At 40.9% G+C, this 23,772-nt stretch overlaps 1 protein-coding gene across 1 annotated transcript in view; it reads left to right on the plus strand.

Moving 5' to 3' along the window:
- CMYA5 (cardiomyopathy associated 5) overlaps nucleotides 1–22,706 on the plus strand; it is a 47,838-nt gene extending 25,132 nt beyond the window's left edge. Inside the window, 7 exon segments of the mRNA XM_042825766.1 lie at nucleotides 3,514–3,663; nucleotides 4,553–4,699; nucleotides 7,904–8,048; nucleotides 18,626–18,759; nucleotides 19,379–19,478; nucleotides 20,570–20,746; nucleotides 22,128–22,706. Of these exon segments, the coding sequence (XP_042681700.1) occupies nucleotides 3,514–3,663; nucleotides 4,553–4,699; nucleotides 7,904–8,048; nucleotides 18,626–18,759; nucleotides 19,379–19,478; nucleotides 20,570–20,746; nucleotides 22,128–22,380 (1,106 nt within the window). The 3' untranslated portion in view covers nucleotides 22,381–22,706.
- Nucleotides 22,707–23,772: the final 1,066 nt, after the last annotated feature.

Genomic DNA, 23,772 nt, shown 5'->3' on the forward strand with positions numbered 1-23,772 from the left:
CCACCATTTATTTCCTAAACTCTCTCTCACAATTCCCTACATACAACCATACTTTCCTCCTGTGTTGTTACCTAATGTCAAAGTCATACGGGAGAACTAACTCATTTTCTTCCTGCTGTACTTCCTTTTCCCACAAGTCACTCCCAGTGTGTTTTTCCCAGGTTGCTGAGATCTGCTGTGTAGTTTTATCTTCACTTATTACTGTGTTTATTGAACACCAAATGGCTTGGTCCAGACTTGGTCCAGACTTGGTCTGCTTTTACAGACTGGAAATGAATGACTGTCAACCAGTCAATGACTTTAAAAGCTTTTCATTTTACATGCTTCATACTCTTTTCTTCCTCCTAAAATTTCTGTTTTTCATCCTTCACTTCAACTACCAAATATCTCTGTTCCTACTGTGATTTTTACTTTGGTGAGCAGTGGAGTAAATACATATTTTTTTCAAAATTGTGCCCTTCCTGAAGGAAAATGGGAGTAAGTGCCTGCATGAAACTAAATTTTGAATTGAAGACTCTGAGTACATCATTTATCAAATAGCAGAGGCAAATGCCAGACATTCTGAATTTGTTTTGATTTAATCAATTTGATTAAATAGATGTGAATTTGTCATGTTTCTTCAATCCACATATTTTTTTCCTACAGAAATAACAGTCTTTTACTGAGCAAATACATAGAACTTTATTTTCATAACTATAGAAAAATCTTTCCTGCAAAATACCATCCATTTTCAAATATTCCACATTCACTAACGGAAAGTCCTTTTCCCTCAGATTATTCCTCCTTTCATGTAAGTCACCCATTAAGAAACGTGTAATCATAGAGAAGACCTATGAGTATGCACTTGTGCACACTAAAGCACAAATTCTGTCACAAGAGGAGCTGAAATAATTTAAAATAAAAAAAAATATATATTCTTTCAAAAGCGTAGGTCCTGCTCATTTATACCAAAAAATGAGGACCTTTGATGATGGTAACAATCGTCTGTTAAAATCACATAGGAATGTAACTGCTCTCCATCTTCAAGATCGCAAAGCAAAGGAAAAATTATTTCCATTTCACAGGAAATGTGTAAATATCTAGTAAGCATTTTGGATTGTTATCTTCTGTGTTGTGATCTATAGAGTTCAAGTGGCATCAAGAAGCTTCCTTACAGTACAATACTTCAGCAGACATTAAACAGATCAGAAAATGTCCAACTTTTCTTTTGAAAAATATAACTTAGTATAACTTGTGGTGCATGTAGCTCTTTTGTTTGATCAAAATTCATGTTAAAAAGAACCAGCATTTTGATAATGCAGAAATATTCTATTTCCACAGAAAATAGTTCAACTTTTTGCTTTGAAATTACTTCCTTTCAAAAGTTTATCTCTTATCATGCAGAAGTAAATTAGAAATCAAATGCTTTTCAATGCAACTGAACTGAATTTTGATATATAACTTTTTTCTCCAGCAGCTTCATTCAATATACTAGTTTCTCTTTGGATTTGGCAAAATAACAAATTTTGGAATTGTGGAGTTTCTGTGATCATAATAGTTTCTAGGCAACTTCACAGGAAAAGAAGCTTATTTTCCCACTGGCTCACCTGAAAGGTAGTCCTTTCCTAAAGGTGATCGATTTTTAAACTGACCGACCAGATGCAGTCAAAAGACAAAATGGGGATGGTTTTAGCAATGAAAAGGTTATTTTTTTCAGTGGGAAGCAGATGTAATCCTACTGTACTGTTAGCTCTCTGCATAAATCATAAGGAGACAAACAGCATCTGCATTTGCCTTGTTCATGCCACAGGGGATCATCATCATTACTGTGAAGATGACTGAGGAAAAGCAAAAGCTTTTTTGCTGAGATTCTAACAGAATTCATGCAGTATGGAAATTTACTGGGTGAAGAAAGAGACCAATATATTTTTGTTCCATGCAATTACTTTAACAATGAACATCTTGGGGAGGGAAGGGGGGTTGTTTCTTTCTTTCCCCTCCCTCCCTGTTAAACCACAATCTTAGAGAGTAGTAATATGTCAACAGAGAGGTATCTGTGCAGATCAGCAGCAAAGTTTGTATGAAATTTGGAGAACTTAGAAGTTTTTAAGGCAATCCCTGTGAGAGACCATAGAATCATGGAATTGCAGTACTTGGAAAGGACCTCTGGAAATCATCTGCTCAGTAGGTCACACAGGGAAATGTCCTGGTGGGTCCTGAACAGCTCTAGAGAAGTAGATTCCACAGTTTCTCTGGGTGACCTGTTCCAGTGCTCTGTCACCCTTGAAGTAAACAAGTTTTTCCTCATGCTCATATGGAACATGCCATGTTCTTGCTGGTGCCCTTTGTTCTCTTGCTGGACACCACCAAAACTCACCTCATTCACTTGACATTCGCCCTTAAGATATTTATAAGGGCTGTCAAGATCCTCTCAGTAATCCGGTCTGTTTTATGAGGTCTGGAAAACTTGGCTAAGGCAGAACTTCAAGGGCTGACCAAGGATCTAGGACTAAGGGGAAATGACCATACCAGGCAGGATCACCCAGCTGTCTACCTGCAGTTTGAGTCCACCTCTGGGCAGATTAGTTTCAGGGAGCTTCCTGTTTCTCAGGCTTTGAGTGCACAATGTCTGAATCTTCCTTTTCCTAAAAGCACATAACCGTTGTTGCCAGTCTGACAATGTATTTGAGACACTGCGTGAATCCCTCCATGATGTACAAGCTCCTTTCACCTGCACACTTTTCTGGGATCAGTTATATTACTCTCTGAAGGCTCTCTTCTGCAAGCTCCCTCTCCCCATCAACAAGCTATCCTGTGCTGTTTGCTTCAAAGAAGTGCTTTCAGTCTCCAATTTCACAGGCATTCTTTCTGTAAGGTTTTTATTCCTCTGATGACAAAGTGTAATGGAAAAGGCATTTGCCAGAGAAGCCTGCACTGAAGTCCAGGCCCATTTTGTCCCATCTGAGGAGATGACCTCAAATTATTGGGTGTCTCTTGGACTTCTGTGCCTTGAAGTGAAGTGCAGAGCTGGACTGCAGCTGGAGGAACTGTGATTGGAGGGAGCAGGTCTGCTGGAGAAGGAAGAGGCATTCTTGCTACCACTGGGGTTTTGTGACAGCTCTACTTATTTAGGCCTGGGAGGCAGCATTCTGCTCTTCTCAGCTTGTGGAAGCTAGAAATGAGCAGCCACACAGTTGTCCATCTGTGCATCTCCTGTAGGCAGGGACTCTGAGAGCTGTGCAGGACATTGGCACATGCTTTGGGCTGGGTTTAGCCCAAACTGAATCTTAGTACTGAATCTTAATTTTTGGGTCTGTGAAAGAAATGGGCAACCAGATTCTTATTCTGAGCAATTAATTTTTTACTGTCTCTAGTTCAGACGAACCTACTGCTTTAAAACTGTTTCCAATACTTGCATTTTTCTGTGGAAACAAGCACTTGAATGAAAATAAGAAACATGATTGCTCATGAACATGTAGTTAATTCACCTGAAAAAACAGGATTGTGAATAACAACTGAGGATTCTCTGTTCAGTCCCACAGACACCGACCTTAATACCTCAGGAGCCAAATTCAGCTACCAGCACCTCCATTGCTGTCTACTGGACTGTGAATGAAGGGGACGCCATTGACTGCTTCCAGGTGTATTGTATGGAGGAGCTACAAGCCAGCAAAGATGAGGGAGGTGCGTAAAGTCTTGTCTTCATGACAGCAGCAGCCCTTTCTCCAGTGACCTCATGTCAGCACAAGGGAGGCTGAGCTACAGGGAGGGTGCAGGACGCAGTGGTGAAATCCTGCATTGGACAGGTAACAGTAGAGGAGAGCAGGAAGTAAATGACATTCCCTATCTTCTCATTCACCCTCCAAACTACAATATAAATACCATTGTCTGCAAAGTGCAGGATAGTTGTTTGTAGAGAAGCAGCAACAACCTTATTTAGATGCTTTTACAAAGCAGCCCGACTTTCAGAGAGGATGTGTCCCTGCTATTCCTTTGATACAAATAGAGCTTGCAAAAGGACATGCCCACTTAGGTTTGTAGAGCCTCAAAATGTATACTGATTTAAAAAACAGCATGAAAAGTTCATTAGAATCTCCAGTTTTTCCATATATTTCAGAGATGTTTTTCAAAATGACATTAACAATTCTATATGTTAAGTGCGGAAACTGAGAATAGAGGATACAAATGCTCATTCGTCAAAAAGCTCAGAACATGCATCTGTCTGTGTATGTGTGCCTAAAAATGGATGCATGGGATATAAACTCATTATGAGAAATAGCTATCCTCTAGAGAAATTAAACCAGAGTTGATAACTGTTAAATGTATGTCTCAAACTGCAGCCTACTACACAGTAAGACTGAAGGCCGTAAGCTCCCCTTACCACTGGTGACTTTAAAGTGCGCCCAAAAGCATGTAAAAAACTTTCTGTCAAAACTGAGTCAGAGTAAAATACTGACCTTTTGGCTAATAGCAACTTTTTACATACTATTTCTTACATGTTAGATGAGAGGAACTATTACAGGCCCTACAAGAGATGTATGTAGGTGTACCAGCCTGTGTGTGTTTCTCCTAGGTTTGGTAGAAGAATACAGAGTGACAGTGAAGGAGAGCCACTGCATTTTGGAGGACCTGGAGCCAGACCGCTGTTACAGCGTGTGGGTCATGGCTGTGAACTGTACAGGGTGTAGCTTACCTAGTGAAAAAGCCATTTTTAAAACAGGTATGTACATAGTTTTGTATTTGGTTACTGTAAGCTTCACGTTTTTAAAGAAATTTTAGTCCATATTGTTACTGAAGCAGAGAAAGCTGTTACATTCAGTCCATCTGTCAGATAGCAGGCAACTCGTGATCATTTCCCTTTTTACTAAAAGATGACAGCATAATTGCTCCTGAGAGGAAATGTGAAAGTATTGAGAACTGAAGATGTTTCTAATTGCAGGCCCTGTGACTGGGGCACTGGAGCAACACATTACAAATTTTACTTCTGACTGCACTGCAGTGCTCCAGGGCAGCTTTGGGAAAGCCGCCCTGCTGCTCTGCCACTGCTTCTCTGATGGAAAATTGAGGTAATAGCTGAGGTTTTTTTACCTCTCTACCATCCTCCCAGATAGATCTATGTTGCATTGATTAAATGATTAACTTTTCAGAGGGAGGCATGCTTTACAGATCTTACATCCCACATCTAGCTTAGTGGAACACAAATCTTAGGTGTGGCTGTGGTTTGAGTAGTCTAAATTAGGATTGGTAATTAGATGAGTATTGTTTGTGAACTTCATTTAACTGATTAACTTTCCAGAGTGTTAATTTCCTAAATAACTTGTATAGACAAAACTATTGCTTCTTGCATTACAAACCAAACATAGCATCTTGTGTTCTAGACCTTATCTGAGATGCTCATGCCAGATGATTTTTCTTGTGTTACCGGGTAAAAATTCTGTTGTAGCATTTACAAAATATAGACAAGGACACTTAACAATTTCATAATCGTACAACACTGAGTGTGCTGTTGACTTCAATTGGCAGCAACCATAACTCCAAGCCTTCTGCTTAATCCATTAGACATCAAATTTGTTGACAGTTCTCCTGGATACTCAATTTGCCTTTCATATTTTTAGCTAAGACAATTTTCCAAAGAATTTAAGTAGAAAATCAAATTCAATGGCATCAACAATGTCACTGTGATCACTTTGCAAAATTCCTACAAAATGATAATGAATGATTACTAGCTAATAAGTCAATTTTTATTAAGAACTGTAATTCCCTTTAAGTAGCAAGCTCCTCCTACTTTTCCCCCAAATTCAAACCTTGTGAAGAACTTAATATCCTCAAGTCACTGATGATTTACTTTGGCTTGTTCTTCTAGGGAAACAAATAAACTAGGTCAAATAAGGGCTCATTATACACCTTCCCTTGAGCTGAGGTGATATCTCTCTGGTGTGCAACGAGCCTCAAGAAGTTTATGGAGATACCACTGAGCACTAACTGATGCTGGGTCCCATTAACATCACCATGAACTGAAACAGGAATTTAGAAAGATTATTTTCAGTAATTCAGTGTAACTGTTGGCACAAGAAAGCTGTGTGCTGGTATATGCAGTTACAGGAACATACACATTAGTGGTGGATCAAAGCTGTGCCTCTCCAGGGCTTTCCCTGGCATGTTTAAAAATCATGATTGCATGCTGCTGCATCATCCCCTCAGCAACTCCAGTCTCCTGCTTCTCCACCTCCCAAACTCACTTCTTGTCTCCTGGGGAAACACACAGTTTCATAGCCAAATTTCATGTGACAGAATGATGCAAAGGGCAGTAAATATCTGCCTTCTACCTGTCTATCCCCAAGAGACATCCAGGTGAATCTTCTGCAATCCTGAAGAAAAAAGAATAAATACACTTTCTTTTGTCATTCAAAATCTGCTATTTATCGTGTATCTGAGAGGCAGAATAAGCATTTACCCATTTCTCTTTGTCTCTTGAAGACCTCTCAAGAAAGCATGAGAATGTTACCAGGAAGTCAGCTGGTTTTTAGCACAGTAACTACAGGTAATTTGTGAAAAAATCTTAGAAGCACAGTAACAGCTCTTTCTGTCCTTCTGAGTCCAACTGCTCTTTAGATAGATAGCTTCAAACAAACAAAACAAAACAAACAAACAAAAAGTCTTGTTATGTATTGTTTACACATCCATTAATGTGGGTATGTGTTTCCATTTCTTAATGCAGGCATTTGTGGATTTAGCTATTATCATTCTCTAGTGACAGATACCCTTAAAAACACAACAATCAAGCATATCAGAGGAGAACTAAAGGACTATTGCCAAGGGAACTGCACAGATGTATTAGCGGATAAAAATCTATCCCCCATATTTTTTTCTATGATGAATACCTAGATTAGCTGTTCCTGTAGTAAAACATCAAGTACATCTTAACCTGAAACCTGATTTTCACTAAACAAAGAAATCAGTATGTGCTCCTGTTTTTTTTCTTCTTTCCTTTTTCAACAATAGCAAATTATTTTTTTTACAGAGTGCAGAGTGCATCTTGTGTATTGGTTGAAGGTCTATAAGATTATCTTGTCCTCTTCCTATTCTTTACCTAGACATTCTATTTGAGGCTTGATTTCTTTAAAAGCATAACAACTTTCTATGACATGTTTAAAAATAAATATTATTTTAATGTTTAAAAATTATTTTAATGATTGGTGTTAAGGCTGTTTATGAGAGTGAGCAGCAGATCACAATGTTCATCTATGTTGTTCTTCCCTGGAAAGAGATTAAGTAGATGAATACAACGAAACCATTTTAAGTCTGTGATGTTGGATGCACTATTTCACAGAATAGCTTTTGATTACTTGCATTCAATGCACTGCTTTACATTCAGTTTTCTATTTTGCAATTGGGCCTGCAGTTCTTAAACTGAGGCTCTAAAAAAGAGAAATTACAGGACCAAATTTTAGTATCCGCATTGCAAAAATAATACTACATAATTAAGAAGAAACTCATAATTTCCCCCTCGATTCTACAGCAGCATATTTTTTACTGATGCAGCTCATGCAGGAACTGCTGAGAACAGGATTGAGATAGCCTGAACAGAGTTATACACAGTACTGCCTTGGTGCTCCACTCTATAAAGAAGGGTGGAAATGAGGAATGTGCGTTTGAGAAAAGGCATAGAAATCTACTTGGACATGTTAAGGATGTGCAGAAATGCACTAATATTCACAGTGACTTTGCCAGCATGTTCCCAGCCCGTTATAAGGTAAATCTTTGCTGTCAAAACTCAAATAAGCCGCATTTCACTGCTGGACAGACTAAGCCATCTATCCTGTGTTTCCTGAGGGCAGATGACTCTTCCCTTCCTTTGCAAGTATCCCCTACCAGCTGCTAGTCCGCTCTTTGTAGTACAGCTAATGTGTTCCTGTGTCCCCAGCACCTGCCACCCCCACCATCAAGGCTGAAGACTGCACAGTGTGTTGGGATACAGCCACCATCCGCTGGCAGGTTGCCTCACCAGCAGCAGAGTCCTTCACCCTGGAATACTGCAGACAGCACTCACCAGAAGGAGAGGGTCTCAGGTCAGTGCCACAGTTGCAAAATGTTGGTCGATTGGATTAGGCAGACATTAATGAGCACTCCCCAGACTACAGGTCTTACACAAGAGATTATTCTCTCTTCAGCTACGCAAGAAAGAAATAAGCTTTTGCATGCTGAGGATCTCAGAGGCTGGATACAAATCTGTGAGATTAGTCTAAAAGATACAAAAACACTTCCTTTTCATTCTGCATAACTGAGCACTCCCTCTCATTTGGGGCCAAAACCCTGGAGATACTGTTCTGCCTACAATAAACCAGAAGTTGCTGGACTGTGCTGGCTGGGGAAACAATCACTCCTGCTCAGCTGTGATGGCCCCCGGCAGGGCAGGAGAGAGCAGCTGAGTCCTGCAGGAGGGAGTGGGATGAAGGGGTTCAGCTCAGTTTGCTCTCTGCTATGTGGGGAACAAAATGGGAGCCAGCTGGGGACGTAGAAAGGGTTGTACTGGTGCCCCAGTAAAGTTGATGACCCATCTGCGCACATGCAGATTCCTCAAGTATGGCTGAGCCCAGTGCTGTGCTGACTTACATGTGTGCGCCTGCAATCCACTGTGCAAGAATGGCACAGGAGTCTGCAGCAACCCAAAGAACAGCTTGGAAGTTGGGGGTGGTATGTGCTTATTCCAGACCTTCTCTGTTTTCTCTTATACTACATCTCAGCTATGTAAAGGGTGAGAAGAGACAAAGACAACATGAAAAAGTGAAACCATGGAGTTGTTGAAATGCACAGAGAATTATGTGGTAGTCTGTGTGTCTTTGGATTTTTATTTAAAAAAAAAAAAACAATGGCAACAACATTCCAACAAACTACAGTTGTTGATGTACAGAGTGTGACCCTATGAAAGAGCTTCAAACTGATTTGAGACCTGATTGGAGTTTTTACATTTGGTCTAGCTTACATGGATGTGTGACAGGTAGGGAAGAACTCTGCTCCTTGCAGTCAGTATTAGTCAAGTGGACTAAAGAGTTCACAGGTTTGTAGTAGCCAGGTAAGACAGAGAAACTGCGTGTGCTTTGATTTTTGCAAAAGTAGGCTAAAAACTTCTGCAAGGTTGAGAGACCCTGTTTTACCCAGCTCCAGCATGCTGTTAATGCAAACAAGAGAAGGAGGGGCAACTTAGCCAGCTTTCCTCCTCTTCAGGAGAACAGCCATGACCTGTTCTAGTTTATACATATTTCACAAGGCCATCAGGACACTGTCAAACTGCCAAAGTCTCCGTTGGTCAGGAACAATGTGGCTGCTCCCAAAATCTGGGCTATCTCTTTGCCCTTACGTTTCATTGCTGTTAACTGGAATTGCCTTTTTCTCGAAAAAGAACTGCCATGTGTGCCCATTTCTGCAATATGTGAGCGAGGTGTTGTTAGCACCAAGCATTTTGTGAGCGTGGAGTTAATTGTGGCAACAAGCTGCCAGAACTGACCCATTCCCTTTTTCAAATAAACTATGCAAAATCAAAGATGTTTATAACTATACTGAGTCACATTTTACTTTTTGGCCTTTATGTGGGCAGAAGCTGTCCTTTTACTGTGACACATGAAAAATTCACAGAAGATAAAATCAAGACTTTTCTCTGAATTGCTGCATTTGAAATACCTGTGTTTGTAGAAGGGCTTTAACCTTCTTTTTACAGTGCCAAAGACCACCTTTTAACCACTTATTTTCCCTCAAAGCAATACCTCTATTTATTTTTCCAAAAAGAACCCCTCTGAGATTAACCTAGGAAGCTTCTATAATAGCTCAGGATGTCTCAAGGATGGAGAATTGCTTTCTTTTTAAAAAATTCTGCTTTGAGTGTGTGTGTGTGTAAAGCCAGAGGGAAAAGAGCCAACTGGTAGATGGAACATATTGCCTGTATTGCTCCCATTTAATGCCCCTGAAGTGCAAGATAGGACTTGAAATTAATTCCTTATGTAGCTGATGAGTGAGAAAAATAGCTCCAGGTGGTGAGTCAGATCTTAAATTGTCTGAGTTGCCTTCTGGAAGTACATATAAGGGTATTTGTGTTTCTTTGCCACGTACCTCTATTAGGTGGAATAAACTTGTGTCTTTAATGCCCACATAGGAGCATGTGAGCCTGAAAACACTGTAGTTTCTTTTTACTATCTTCCTTGAAAGCTCAAAGTATGTCCTTCACAGGTTTCCTGAGCAACACTCATCTTGGGGACCAGCCAAACACAAAGCTTTTTGACAGACAGCCTGTGCCTCTTACCAGTCCCTTAGCTATGCAATTCCCTTGTGCCCATGTGGGAGTTCAAACAGACTTCCCAGCAGCCCTGGCAAATTCGTACCGCTCCTCTCAATTGCACAGTAGAAAAGCAGAGGTCAGGGAAGGGCACCTAGGGAAGATGTGGGCAATAGTAATCAGCCATCTCACAAAATTCACCGTCTGCAGTCCCAGCTTGAGTGGCTGCTTTCACACGTCATGCTGGAAACTTATGCAAAGCAAGGGACACTATCAAGGGAGGAGCAGGTAGGGCGAAATGCCCCCACAGAAAGCTGGAGCTGTGTGTGAATCCCTGTGAAATTTGCACATAAGGCATTAGAAGTGTTGATGGCTGCTTATCTCCTGTGTAAACCTTGGGGACAAAGTCTGCAAGGTAGGCCCAGAAAGCAGCTGAAGGAGTCAGTGTTTTGCTGCAGTACAGTCCTATTTGGGCTAAAGGTTGTTGGAATAAGCAGACAACAATTCAGCACAGAATCTCAGAGGCCTCAGTACTCAGAGTGAGACCTTTTAATTGACTGCGAAATTAATATTAAAGTTCATATCTATCAGTATGACAATGATCTCTAAGAAGAACTTGTTAAACATATATTACTGTAGCATTTGACTCTCCACCCAAAGCATGTTAAAACATCACCCCAAGGAGGAAAACAGAAGTAGTGTTTAGAATGTGAGGGAGGATAGGGAGGAAGAGAGAGGAAGAGAAACTGAAGAAGAGAGATGGGATGGGAATGGAGATGAGTATGGGAAAGGGATGGGAATCTGCCTCACTCTTCTTTCACCAGGAGAGAACTTTGGTGAACAGTGTCCCTCATCTTTGGGTGAAGAAAATAGCCAGGCTGGCATCATCTTGCTGGCACTATTATCGTATGAGGACTGCTCTGAAAGTACTGCCTCCTGTTTTATTATGTTGGCCTATAAGAGAGGTGTGTATTGGTGGTATGGCAGTAGAGGTGAAACTTTCCCTCCGATATTGCATTAAATTGTGTTGCCATGTTCCATGTGGCATGAGAGGGGCAGTCTGACACGATGGCATCTGACATGCATAGAAATGTGTATGAAGCAAAAGTCTGTCACTGAATTCCTCCATGCTGAAAAAATGGCACCCACTGATATTCGTGGATCATAGAATCGTAGAATGGTCTGGGTAAGAAGGGACCTTTAAGATCACCTAATTCAAACCCCTTGCTATAGGCAGGGACTATAGGCAGGGACACCTCCCTCTAGACCAGGTTGCTCATCCAGCCTGGCCTTGAATGATTCCAGAGAGAGGGCATCCAAACCTCTCCGGGCAACCTGTTCCAGTGTTTCACCACTTTCACAGTAAATAATTTCTTTGTAATATCTAGTCTAAATCTACCTTCTTCCATCTTAAAGCTACTTACTTTCCTTTTTCTGTCACTACATACCCTTATAAAAAGACCCTCCCCAGCCTTTTCTATAGGCCCCCTTCAGGTACTGGAAGGCTACTATAAGGTTTCCTCAGAGCCTTCTCTTCTCCAGGCTGAAGAGCCCCAGTTCTCTCAGCCTGTCCTCACAGGAGACGTGTTCCAGCCCTCTGATCATCTTCATGACCTTCCTCTTGACCCGCTCCAACAAATCCACGTCCTTCTTATGTTGCGGTCCCCAAAACTGGATGCAGTACTCCAGGTGGGGTCTCATGAGAGCAGAGGGGCAGAATCACCTCCCTCGACCTGCTGGTCATGCTTCTCTTGATGCAACCCAGGATGTAGCTGGCCTTTTGGGCTGCAAGCACACACTGCCAGCTCATGCTGAGTCTTTTATCAACTGACACTCCCAAATCCTTCTCCACAGGGCTGCTGCCAAGCCATTCTCCACCCAGCCTGTGTCTGTGCTTGGGATTGCCCCAACCCGAGTGCAGGACCTTGCAGTTGGCTGTGTTGAACTTCATGAAGTTGGCATGGCATGGGCCCACCTCTCAAGCCTGTCCAGGTCCCTCTGGGTAGCACGCATTCTATCTAGCATGTCCAGTGCACCAGTCAGCTTGGTGTTGTCTGCAAATTTGCTGAGGATGCACTTGATCCCACTATCCACATTAAGTACAGAAATGTCAAATAACACTGATCCCAACACCAATCCCTGAGAAATGCCACTTATCACCAGTTGGACATTTAGCCATTCCCTGCAACTCTCTGAATGTGACCATCCAGCCAATTCCTTACCCAGCAAGTGATCCATCCATTTTTCTCCTATTTGCCAAACAGGATGTTCTGCAGGACATGCTTTGCACATGTCCAGGTAGATGACATCAGTCGCTTTTCCTTTACTCTCTGATGCTGTAACTCTATCATAAAAGGCCACCAATTTTGTCAGGCATGATTTGCCCATGGTCAAGTCAACATAATCATGTTGATTACCACCAGTCACCTCATTGTTATTTTCCATGCACCTTAGCAGAGCCTTCAGGAGGATCTGATCTTGCCAGGCACAGAGGTGAGACTGACTGGGCAGTAGATCCCTGGATCTTCTTTTTTTCCCTTCTTCAAAATGGGGGTTATGTTTCCCCTTTTCCAATCAGTTCTCACAAATGATCACACAAGAATGAACACCATACGCAAGTTTGTCAGGACCTGTTGAATCAGTACAAAGATGACAGTTTACTGCATTGCATTATTAGCAGTAATGATATGTGATATTACCACTACAAGCTAGAGTCAAAGTGGCAGTCCATGTGGCAACATGTGAATTCCTCATTGAAGAGAAAGTTGAAGATGAAGCCCTGAAAGTGATGTGTCTTTGGGTTAAAGTGATGTGCAGTGCCTTTTAGTGTCTTCCAGGAAATTTGGATTTCCTGGAACATAGACAAATCATTAATTCTGAACTCTACATCATGACTGATGATGATGACTAACCTGAAGGCTGAAACTTCCAGAGCCAGGCCAGAGAAGAAGACAACTTTTCTTTTGCAGCACAATAACAGTCTGCATACCAGATTGAAGATGACGGAGGACATTGCTGTTCTTGTCTGGACTCTCCTACCACACCCACCATATAGTCTGGTGCCATCATATACACACCCATCATATGGTCTTCTGACTTCTATGCGTTCAATGAAAGATGGACTCTGTAGGCAACACTCTTTTAGCAACAACACTGTCATAGCAGCTGTGAAGCAGTAGGTCGCTTCTGCTGGTGCAGATTTTTATGAGCATGGCTTGCAGGCTCTTGTTCATCACTGTCAAAAATACATAGTTAATTGTTGTGACTATACTAGAACCATTGTTTTGAAGCTGAGAATTTGCTCTATCTATGTGCTTTTTGTTGGAATTTCTACAGAAATAAATAGAAGGCATTGCTTTTGTAGCAAGCTGCATATATTAACACTATTTTGGTTGGTACATTTATTAGCATCAATCTTGAATCTGTTGTATCTGTCATTTCAATAAGTCATCTATTTTCTAACATTTGTGAAACTGTTCACTGCAAGCCCTAAGAGTCTGTAGCAGACAGGCATTCATGAACCTGTTTAATGAAAACCCGTGTAGGAGGGCTCTGGCAAGTGAAGTCAAAAGTATACTCTAGGTGCAACATGAGACTGGAATGAGCAAGCCCCCTGTGGCATTCAGCATATTCTTGAGCAGTTCCAGTCTCACAGAGAGAGAACTTCAGGAACCTTTAGAAATCCTCATAAAATATTTTCTTCTAAATAACATAAAAAAATCTAGATTTTCCCCCTGGGTACTTTCTTTTCCAACTTGCCATGTGAGGAATATGACATTATATGTAATGCTTTTAAATCTTCTACAACCATGAATCTCTGGCCTACTTCTGTGGTTTTATAGCTCCTCACCTACTTGATTCTTTTTTCCAGAATTCTTGTCTGGCTTTGAAATGTTTCTTTCAGTTTCCAGAGCTCTGCTATTTTCTTGCCATTCAGATTCTTTGTGTTGAGAAGTCAATGGAGCTGTGGGTGGAAGATGGAAAACTGTGAAGTGTGTAGTCCAAGGATTAGTGTGGGCTGTTCAAAGGGAAGCCATGTATCACATTAGGAGAAATCTGCAAGACTTGGGGAGGAAGAAATCATTATGGTATGCAGTGAGTTCATAAAAGTGGAAGTGAATGAGTGTCATCCTCTCCATTAATGTGATACTGACACCACTAGTGACTGAAATTTTCTGCCTGCTCAAAGAACAGGTCTAACACTGGAAACAGGATAGCATCCCTCCCGCTGATAGCTTTGCTAACAGTTGTCCAGCCAGCTAGGGAAGCAACTGTGTAGAAAATAGGGAATCTTCCTCCTCTGTGCCTGTGCTGAGTTTGCCATCTAAGGTAGCAATGAAGACCATTGCAAGTGGCGCTTTGGTGATCCAACCCTGTGACAGCTAGAGTAGGAATAGATGAGAGGAAATGAAGCATGCAGCACAGCTGGATGGAATTCAGAACAATTTACTCTTTATATTTAGCCTCAGGGGCTTTTTTTTTTTTTTTTTCCTTTTTGCATTCCTGGTGTGCCCCTTCTGTGTGCTTCTGCACTTTTTGTCAGAAGCCTACGTGCTTTCAGCTCTAGCTTGCCATCAGAGGTACCAGCACAGGTCCAGAGGTGCTGTTTCAGTGGGATGTTGGGGGTGGGAATGACAATTACAACACAGAGGGCGTTCTGAATCACTACCAGGCGTATCATTTGCTGGGTTCATGCAATATTAAAAAATATTCTCTAGACACTGTGTTCTTGAAATAAATGAGGATGCTGATCAGAAGAACAGGGAAATCACAAATTTAGCAGGCAGTTGCTGTATAATATTGCTTGGCAATTTAAAGGTAAAGAGACATGTAAGTTCTTTCTGCTCTGCTCTCTGTTTCTACCACATACCAAAAATGTGGAGCCTGGATTTTAATAGTTATAAATTCTTATAAAGAGAGAGATTAAGAAGAGATACATAAAATATTTAACTTAAAATATTTATTGAATTTCTAAATTTTGAAGTTTGTATCATGATGCCAGGAGATTGTGAAGACAGTAAAAATGTTTTTTTCTGCTAAAGGGCAGGATGCATCATGCCTTAACAACTAACTGCTACATATCCAATCACCCTTAAAGTAGGCAGCTGTACATATGCGGGAAATACATAGGACAAAATAAAAAGTTGCCTGTACATTTCTCTCTCACGATCAAAACTACATGCTTCAATACTGTTGGCAGTCTCAAGGCAGATCTAGCTGCGTTGTTTCTTACAAGAGCTCTGAAATGAAACAGGCTTTTCCCCAGCATAGTCAGGATATTAGAAATGCATTTTCCCTTCCCTTCTCCCGCACCTGTTTTCAATTGCTAAAGCTGGACAGCAATCATAGTTTCTCTTCATCTTTACTTTTTTTTTATAACTGATTGCATGGTTCTGAAACACAAGAAACAAAAATGATCGCTCAGAACCTGGGAAGACCTCAGTATTCTCTTCTCCCCCCTCACCCTATCCTCTAGTCAGAGAAAGTACAGCAACACCTATTTCTTCTTTCAGTCTTTCAATCTGGGAGCTGGCTAAGTGTTGAAGATGAAAATCTTCCTTGCACATTTTATTTCATAGCTGGCAGCAGCAGGACTGTTTCTTAAGCCATAATTGTAACTAACGTTAATGGGCGCTTATTCCTAGGCAGATTAAGGCTGGCTAAAAAAGATCATCAAGTAGAGAATGTTATTCAAAAATCTGATCACTGTTTTACTAATCAGATATACATAAAGATCAGGTCATAAAAATAAGGACTAGGTATTTCTTTCTTACTACTACAGCTTGAAGATATATGCTATTGCTCTCAGATTTAAAAATGCAAGCTGCATGCAATGTTCTTTGAAGAATTTCAAGTTTGAAAGAGACAGTAGACTGAAATGTGATAGCTGACTATTCTGCAATCAACTGGATCCAAAATCTTCTCTGAGTAGCCATGTTCTGGGATCTAGTCTAAAAGGTATGAATACCCCAAGTTTACTTGGGATATTACTTGCATTAAAATTTACTTGCCCACTTAGAAGAATTTTTGTGCTTTATTAACTAGTTATCAGTTAAATAAAAGTTAATCGTATAAAAATAAAGTATCTTCTAATTTCCAAAAGACAGAGGAAGGCACTAAGCTAAGAACATGGCTACAATTCAGACTCATTGATCACCTCACCTGGTAGCTTCTTGTTAAGTTTCTTGGTGGTTTGTGCTTCAGATGATGTCAGGATGGTAATCTTAAAGGTCAGAGTGGACCAGACTTGTAGAGGAAGCATGAACATTTATTTTCAAAGCTTGGGTGCCCACTAATTTTCCCCTTCCTCTGCTTCCAGCTCCATTTTTTTTTTCTATTGCTTCTTTTCTATTTGCCTTCTTTCTCAGTTCCCTTCTTGCACTTCTGTTCAATTCATTTTTTTCTTTTGCCTCGTATGCTCAGACAAAGCTTTTTTCCTGTTTCATGTGTAAAGATCACTCATCATCTTGCATTTCTTCCCTGAAACTTCCAGAGAGGTTCCAAGAACTTCAGCCTGCCTATCTCCCAGTGCCTTAATGAAGTGCTGTTATGGTCAGGGCTTTGGTTAATGAAGCAAAAGTGCAATTGCTTTGGGCAACCTACTTCTTCTGTTTACATTGCATTAGTTCTAGCATTAATGTAGTACATTCTGCAAAGACAGCAAGACCCAGAGCCGACCATGCAAGAGCCTTGAACAGTTTGAAATTCTTTCAAACTGAAAAGATCACAGGAACCAGTGCTTTTTCTGTGTTTTTAATCATTTCTAATGTCATCAGTACAAAATACTTGTTACAGACTAATGAATATAATGCACCAGCCTTTTCCCAGGCACTGTCCTCCTGGACGTAGAGCTCTGTGTGGTTTTAACAGGAATATGCTATATGTAGAGCTGTGGGATTCTACCTTAGTCTGATAAATGCAGCAGAGTTATGTGGAAAATCCTGATGGATGAGCACTGATTATTCTTCAGATTGTACTGCTCTCTGCTGGGATATGTGGGGAAAAACACTGACTACAAATGAATAGCAAAGATCTTACCTGACAGCTGGTTTGCCTGCCATATCTCCTCTGGATTCACAGTAATTGGTGGAAAAGGGGATTTGTTGAATCTAGCTCCCCACAGTGACATTAACTGCAGGAGGACGCCTACCATCCTCGGCTCCATCTCTAGCCTTGCTTGGAAAGGAGGATGTCTTGCATGCTCACTAGAAGCAAATCTGCTGTTTGTGAATTTACTGAAGTGCAGATTGAGTCTTCTGCATTCACCTCATCTTCTTACCACTGAAGTTACCATCTTTCAGCGTAGAGGCCAGGGAGACCTTCATTACACTGGAAAACTGAATACTTGTCTTGAAGATTCCTGGACAAATTAGTTGAAGGGAATTGCCTATTCTATTTATTAAAAAAACCGTCTTCACCAACAAACATACAGTGCAGTGTGTATACACTATATTTCTTTGTAATTATTGTATGAGGCAAAAGTCCACAGCATCCATTGTGTGAGAATTTGTTAAGTTGAGCCTTCAAATTCCCAACTATATAGAAAATAAAATTGACATTTTTCTAGCTATCCCAGGTGCCTTCACTGGTGTTTCAAAGTGCCTGTGAAGCAGATTGACTGGATGCTGACTCTCTTTTGCCTGCAGTGTAGCAATACATCAGTGGCTGAGAATGTTAGTGCTTGAGTTTTTCTGGACAGCTCAAACAGAAGACTAAGTCAAATGAAGGCACTGTGCAAAGACAGTTCTCCTGCTGCTGCCTCTTGCAGCCTGTTAGAGCGCATGGCACAATGAGGGAGACAGAGCCAAGACTTTACTGATGAACAATTTGTGAGTGAGGAGTTAATAATAAGAAGTTCCTGGTTTATGTGTGTTCTTAAAAATGGATATCCATTCTTTTGTCTGTGGAGCCTGTACCCAAACAGTACAAGCACAACAAGCACATTCACTTTCAAGCAGATGAATTAATCACAAATATTCTTCTTCATTAGCTTGTTCATTTTGTAATGCAGACTTTTTACAGAAGTCAGATGAGAATTTTATGCTCTTCTGCTTGCATTTTATGTGATTAATTATGCTGCAGAATGAACACAGAGTGTTACACCCAAATGACTGTACTGAGCGAGAAGGTGTAAGGAACAAAGGCCTGAAAATTTGTCAGGCAACTCAGGGAGGACATTGAGTGAAATAGTAATGCTCCTACAAAACCTGGCTGTTTGTGAAAACAGTGATCACCTCTCTGTTTTGGAGTTTCTCTGTGGTGCCTGTTGTTGCAGTAGTGAGCAGCATGATTTGGTGGTTAGCTGTTTGCATAAATTATTCGTTCTTGGTTTGCATATCAGTGTATATTTTCATTTATGTAAATCTTGAAAATTTGCAGATCTTTTGCTGGTATAAAGAAACATGAATTGAAGGTATTCCTGGAGCCCAATGTGAACTACTTCTTCTACCTGAGGGCTGTCAATACATTTGGGACAAGTGAACAGAGTGAAGCTGCTCTCATCTCAACAAAAGGTAGATCACCATTTTCTGATGGCAGGAAAAAAAAATAAAAAGGGATAGTTATGCAAAGCAGTAATATCATCTTTCTTCAGAAGTTGTAGCTGAACTTTCATTAATAGGAGAAAAAAGAAAGCTATTGAGATAAAAGGGATCATATTTAATCTGCTTAAAATTAAAATAATCTGAGACAAATTTATTTTAAGTTGTTAGATTTATGTCAGTGTAAAACTAGTCTGACATCAAAAGCAAAACTGTTAAATTCTATCAGAGATATGACATAATTAAATCACACATGATTCTTTCAAACCAGCCTCAGAATTCAAATTTGCTATTTTGAAAAAGCAAATAATTGAAAATGATTCAGCTGTCAATATAAGACTGCTTTATACCTAGCTAATGTACTGAATAGCATAGCCTGATCCCTGGGCCTGGTTTCCAGAAGACTGCTGTAATGAAGAGGCACAGGTCAGAAGAGTTTTTGCATTGTTGTCCAGTTTTCTGCTACTCCTTCCTTCCAGCAGACACAATTCTGTCCAGCTAAGATAGCAGTAATTTAACATACTATGATTCATCTTGTATTAATGTTGATAGCCTCCCTGAACTGGTGTTTCTTTGTACTGAATGGTACCAGGAACTCGATTTCACATACTGAGTGACACAGCTCATCCCGCTTTGCAAATCTCCCCTGATGAAACCGTGATTTGCCTTCCAGAGAAAGCTACATTCACTGGGTGAGTAGCAGATGTGAGCACAGCCAGCCTGGAGCATTCAGGATGGGCCTCCCTCTTGCTTTTCTCTGTAGGCAGCTTTCACACATCACTAACTAATTCTGTAGAATTGAATTGCTTCAGTCAGGCAGCCCAGGACATTGTGTGACAGACTTGCTTTCAAATATTGCAATGATTGCAGCACTGATGTAGGTGCCAGGCAGTGCTTGATGTTGAGGAATTTCCATAGAAAGTCAAAGGCAGAGGAATTGCTCGCTAGGACAGTTGAATTCACCTCAGTCTATGGTTACTGGTTAATGGTTCAGAGCTCTGTAGTCTGAAAGGAAATTGTTGCTGCTCTGGGAAGACCAAATGTGTGAGTTTGTCTTAAAATATGTTATATGTATATTTAAATATATATTTGCCTATGAATATATATCTGTGGCTAGAAGGAATCTGTCCTTTCATTTTGTTCCTCTGCTGAGAGCATTACTAGTAATGCTTGTCAAAGCATCCTTGATTTTGGAGAAATAGGAAGTTCCCCTGGCATATATTAGGATGATTGTACCCAGACTTCCAGGCTTGTTCCATCTATTGCAAACATGATTTCTTTTTTTTTTATTGTTTTATTGTTGGGTTTTTTGTTTTTTTTTTTACTTTCTGATATTAGTTTCAGCATAAGCATAGAGCCACTTGTATGACGTGCCACACTCATATGGCTTCCTGTAAGGTAATGGAGCATTACAAATTTAAGCACTTTTTTTTAACTGTTACAACTTGCACACATGGTGTTCATCACTGTGTCTACTTAAAATAGCCATGCTTTCTGGCGTGAGCAAGCCTACTATATTTGAGATCTTTTTTTTGCCTCCAAAGTCACCTTTTCCACCTTTTGCTAGCTTATGAGTTCTCTGTACTCAAGATGGGTCCATCTTAGTGCAAACATAGAGTGACCCACAGTGACAACATTCAAATCTTTGGTAGAACACCATAGTGAGAAGAAAAGAGCATCTTCCATTAGTATGATGATGCTGCATGATGTGACTACAACAAATATCACAGTATGGCTGGCCTACCATCACAATCACTTTATTCTTCACCTCTTCCACAAATAGGTTTCCATCAGTCTTGGGTGAACCGTTGCCTGCTCGAGGATGTCATTACTGGGAAACTGTTGTCACTGCCTGCAGAAGCTACAGGATTGGGATTTGCTATGAAACAACACCACAGAGCAGTGTTGTGGGACCGAGTGACACTTCCTGGTGCATGTACTGCTGTCCTACACAAACCAGGTAAAGCTGAGTCTAGCTAATTGAGAAGTTACTTGTGTGTCATATAAGTAAAGCTGGACAGCTTTAAGACTCTCAAGAGGAGAAAGGACCTCTCTGTTTCTTTTCTGCAAGCAAAGGAAAACTGCAAAAGAGATTTAAACCTCCTCCTCATAATTAAAAAATCTCCACCCAACCTACCTCCCTCATTTGATTCACAAAGGCCCATTTTTCAAACCTGTTGAGATCCCTCTGGATGGCATCCTTTCTGTTGTGTCAACTCGACCGTGCAGCTTGGTGTTGGCAGCAAACTTGCTGAGGGTGCATTCAATCCTACTGTCTATGTTACTGATAAAGATGTTGAAGAGCCATAGTCCCCAGACAGAGCCCTGGAAAGCATCACCTGTGACCGGCCTCCACTTGGACATCAAGCTGTTGACCACAGCCCCCTGGCTTCAACCATCCAACCGATTTCTCCACTCAATAGTCCGCCCTTCAGACCCATATCTCTTCAATTTAGAGAGATGGATGTGGTGTGAGACTATGGCAAAGGTCTTGTACAAGTCCATGTAGGCCACATCAATTGCCCTTTCTTTGACCACCGGTACTCCATCATAGAAGGCCACCAGACTGGTTGGGCATGGTCTGCCCTTGGTAGAGCAATGCAGGCTGTCTTGAATCACCTCCTTGTCTTGCATGTGCCTTATCGTAGCTTCCAGGAGGATCTGTTCCATGATCTTCCCAGGCACAGACAGTTTATATCCTGAATTGTTTCACAAAATCGCACCAATGTTCACAAATATAGTCTTTACTGAATAAGTTTCAAACTCCAGAGAATTTAAGCCTCCATGGAGAATGCCTTCTTCTGCCCTTTACAGCAACAGGGATCCTGTTACTACTGTGGCAGGACTGCCAGCTAGTCTTCACTGGGTCTGCATCAGGCTACTTGGAGTTCTGTAAATCATATCCTTCTTCATGTTGTAAAGGTGTTCTTGATGTAAAAAAATGTGGGGTTTTTGGAGTAAAATTACGCAGATACGTGAACATGACCAGCTAAACAAAACATCTGAGAAGAAAAGGGTTTTGCTAAAGTGCAGCTCATGCTTAAATCCCCACAGAGATGTGTAATATGAAAAATATAGATGATTTCAATTTTGGCAAATCTGCTTTTATCATGAGAATTCAAAGATGTTGAACAAAAGGACTCCTTGGTGTGCTGAGCAGGGCTTTGAAGAAATGCCACTTTCACTTAGGTAGGTGGGTTATGTACTGAGCAAAATTCTGTTGCCACATGATGTGCTACTGTATATGGCAAATTGTTAATAGGTGGGAATTAAGCAGTAAGTTATTTCTGGTAAATCACAACGAGGAGACTCACTGTATTCTGATTTTCATTTTCCTGCAGCTTTCTTTGCAGATTTTTTCACATGGATGTGATGAGCGATGTACATGTGACAGAACAACTGGCCAGGATCGGCATCTTGTTGGATTACAGCGGTGGCAGACTGCTGTTCTTCAATGCAGAGAGAGGGCTGGTGCTGTTCACCATCAGGCACAAATTTACTGATACTGTTTATCCAGCCTTTGCCCTGGAGAAGGCTGGAATGCTTACCCTGCACACAGGAATAGATCTGCCAGAGTTTGTGAAGCACAGTTAACCCCTGCTTCACACCCTTAGAAAAACTAACAATTCCAGCGTTAGGGGCAGAGCGGGGTGTCAGAGAGAGATGTCAATTTTCACTGATGAATATTATGCACACAGCTGTCCCTCACATCATCCGTAATTGCAGGTAGTGCTCAGCCAAGTAATCACCTGAGCTTGCAGAGGAAACAGCACCTTCAGCTGGAATGTGCACCTAGTGATATACACAGCAGGATTTTTAAGGGAAATAAAAAGGTTTGTTAGATATGAACATTAAGGGGAGGGGAGGAAATGTGCTGTCCCTTTGAAAACGACAGTGTTTTCTGTCTTTTTAAATTTGATGATGAGCCTGTTTATGAAATAAATGCATCTCTCACTGCAATGCATGACTTCTTTTGTTGGAAAAATCTGTCATTTCATCATTTGACAGGACAGTCAGAGCCCAAATCCAAGGTGTAGTTGAAAAATGTGCAAAAATTTCAACAAGTGCAATATTTTGCAAGTTAATATATCAAGCTATTGTTTGCCATACTCTTTCTTTAAATATGCAAGAAAACTTGGGAACTGAGAAATCTGTCTGCGTAAAATGAGTGAGTCCCAGATTAGACTTCATGTCAGCCATGCGAAGTTTGAGTATGTAACACCTGCCCACCTTGCTGATACCAATCTAACAGGCACAGTTACCTGACTGTGCATCAGCAAGTATCTGAACCTGTAAATATGTACTCATGAGAAATATATTTGTTCATCAAGTGTAGAGGAAACTTGATAGTAGTGCCCAAATCCTTTTCCTACGGTTTTCATCATTCACCTTAGAGAAAAGAGAAAATGAAAGTGACCTTCTTGTGGACCACCTCTTTTTTATCACTGCTTTTTACCCTTGCATTCACAGATTTGATGCTCCTAATTTCAGGTTTTAGATATTTTTGTGAGTCTCTTTGCTCTGCTAAGTTATCTAGACTAGCACCAGAACCACATCAGGATGATGCAATGTGCCAGGGCAGATAAACTAAGCAGGTTGAGCCTGGTTGATGCCAACAGAGGATAGAATGCCGATTTCATCCCCTGTCTTGCTGAAATCATGTTTCAAAGAACTGCACAAATCAGTGTCAGTGCTTCCTTCCTGCCTGTCCCAACGGTGGAACACACAACTGCCAGTGGTGCTAAACTCCAGTGAATGCTGGGCAGAAATTAATTCTAAGGAAAGTGGGAGATGTTTTTCATGCTATGCGTGCTCTGGCAATTTCTGCCATTGGGGACTACTTTGCCAGACTCACTGCTGTGCTCAGCTGAAGAGCTGTGCTCCCTATAGTAAAGCAGATTTCAGAAGTCTATAATAGAGTTTTCTTCTGAAGAGAGAACTTCAGTGGGTTACAATGAGGCTTCTGCATTTTATGCTCGCAGAAGG

Source organism: Centrocercus urophasianus, unplaced genomic scaffold, assembly GCF_019232065.1.
Source record: "Centrocercus urophasianus isolate 14NV4802_14NV808 unplaced genomic scaffold, USGS_Curo_1.0 seq_25, whole genome shotgun sequence".
Taxonomy (NCBI): domain Eukaryota; kingdom Metazoa; phylum Chordata; class Aves; order Galliformes; family Phasianidae; genus Centrocercus; species Centrocercus urophasianus.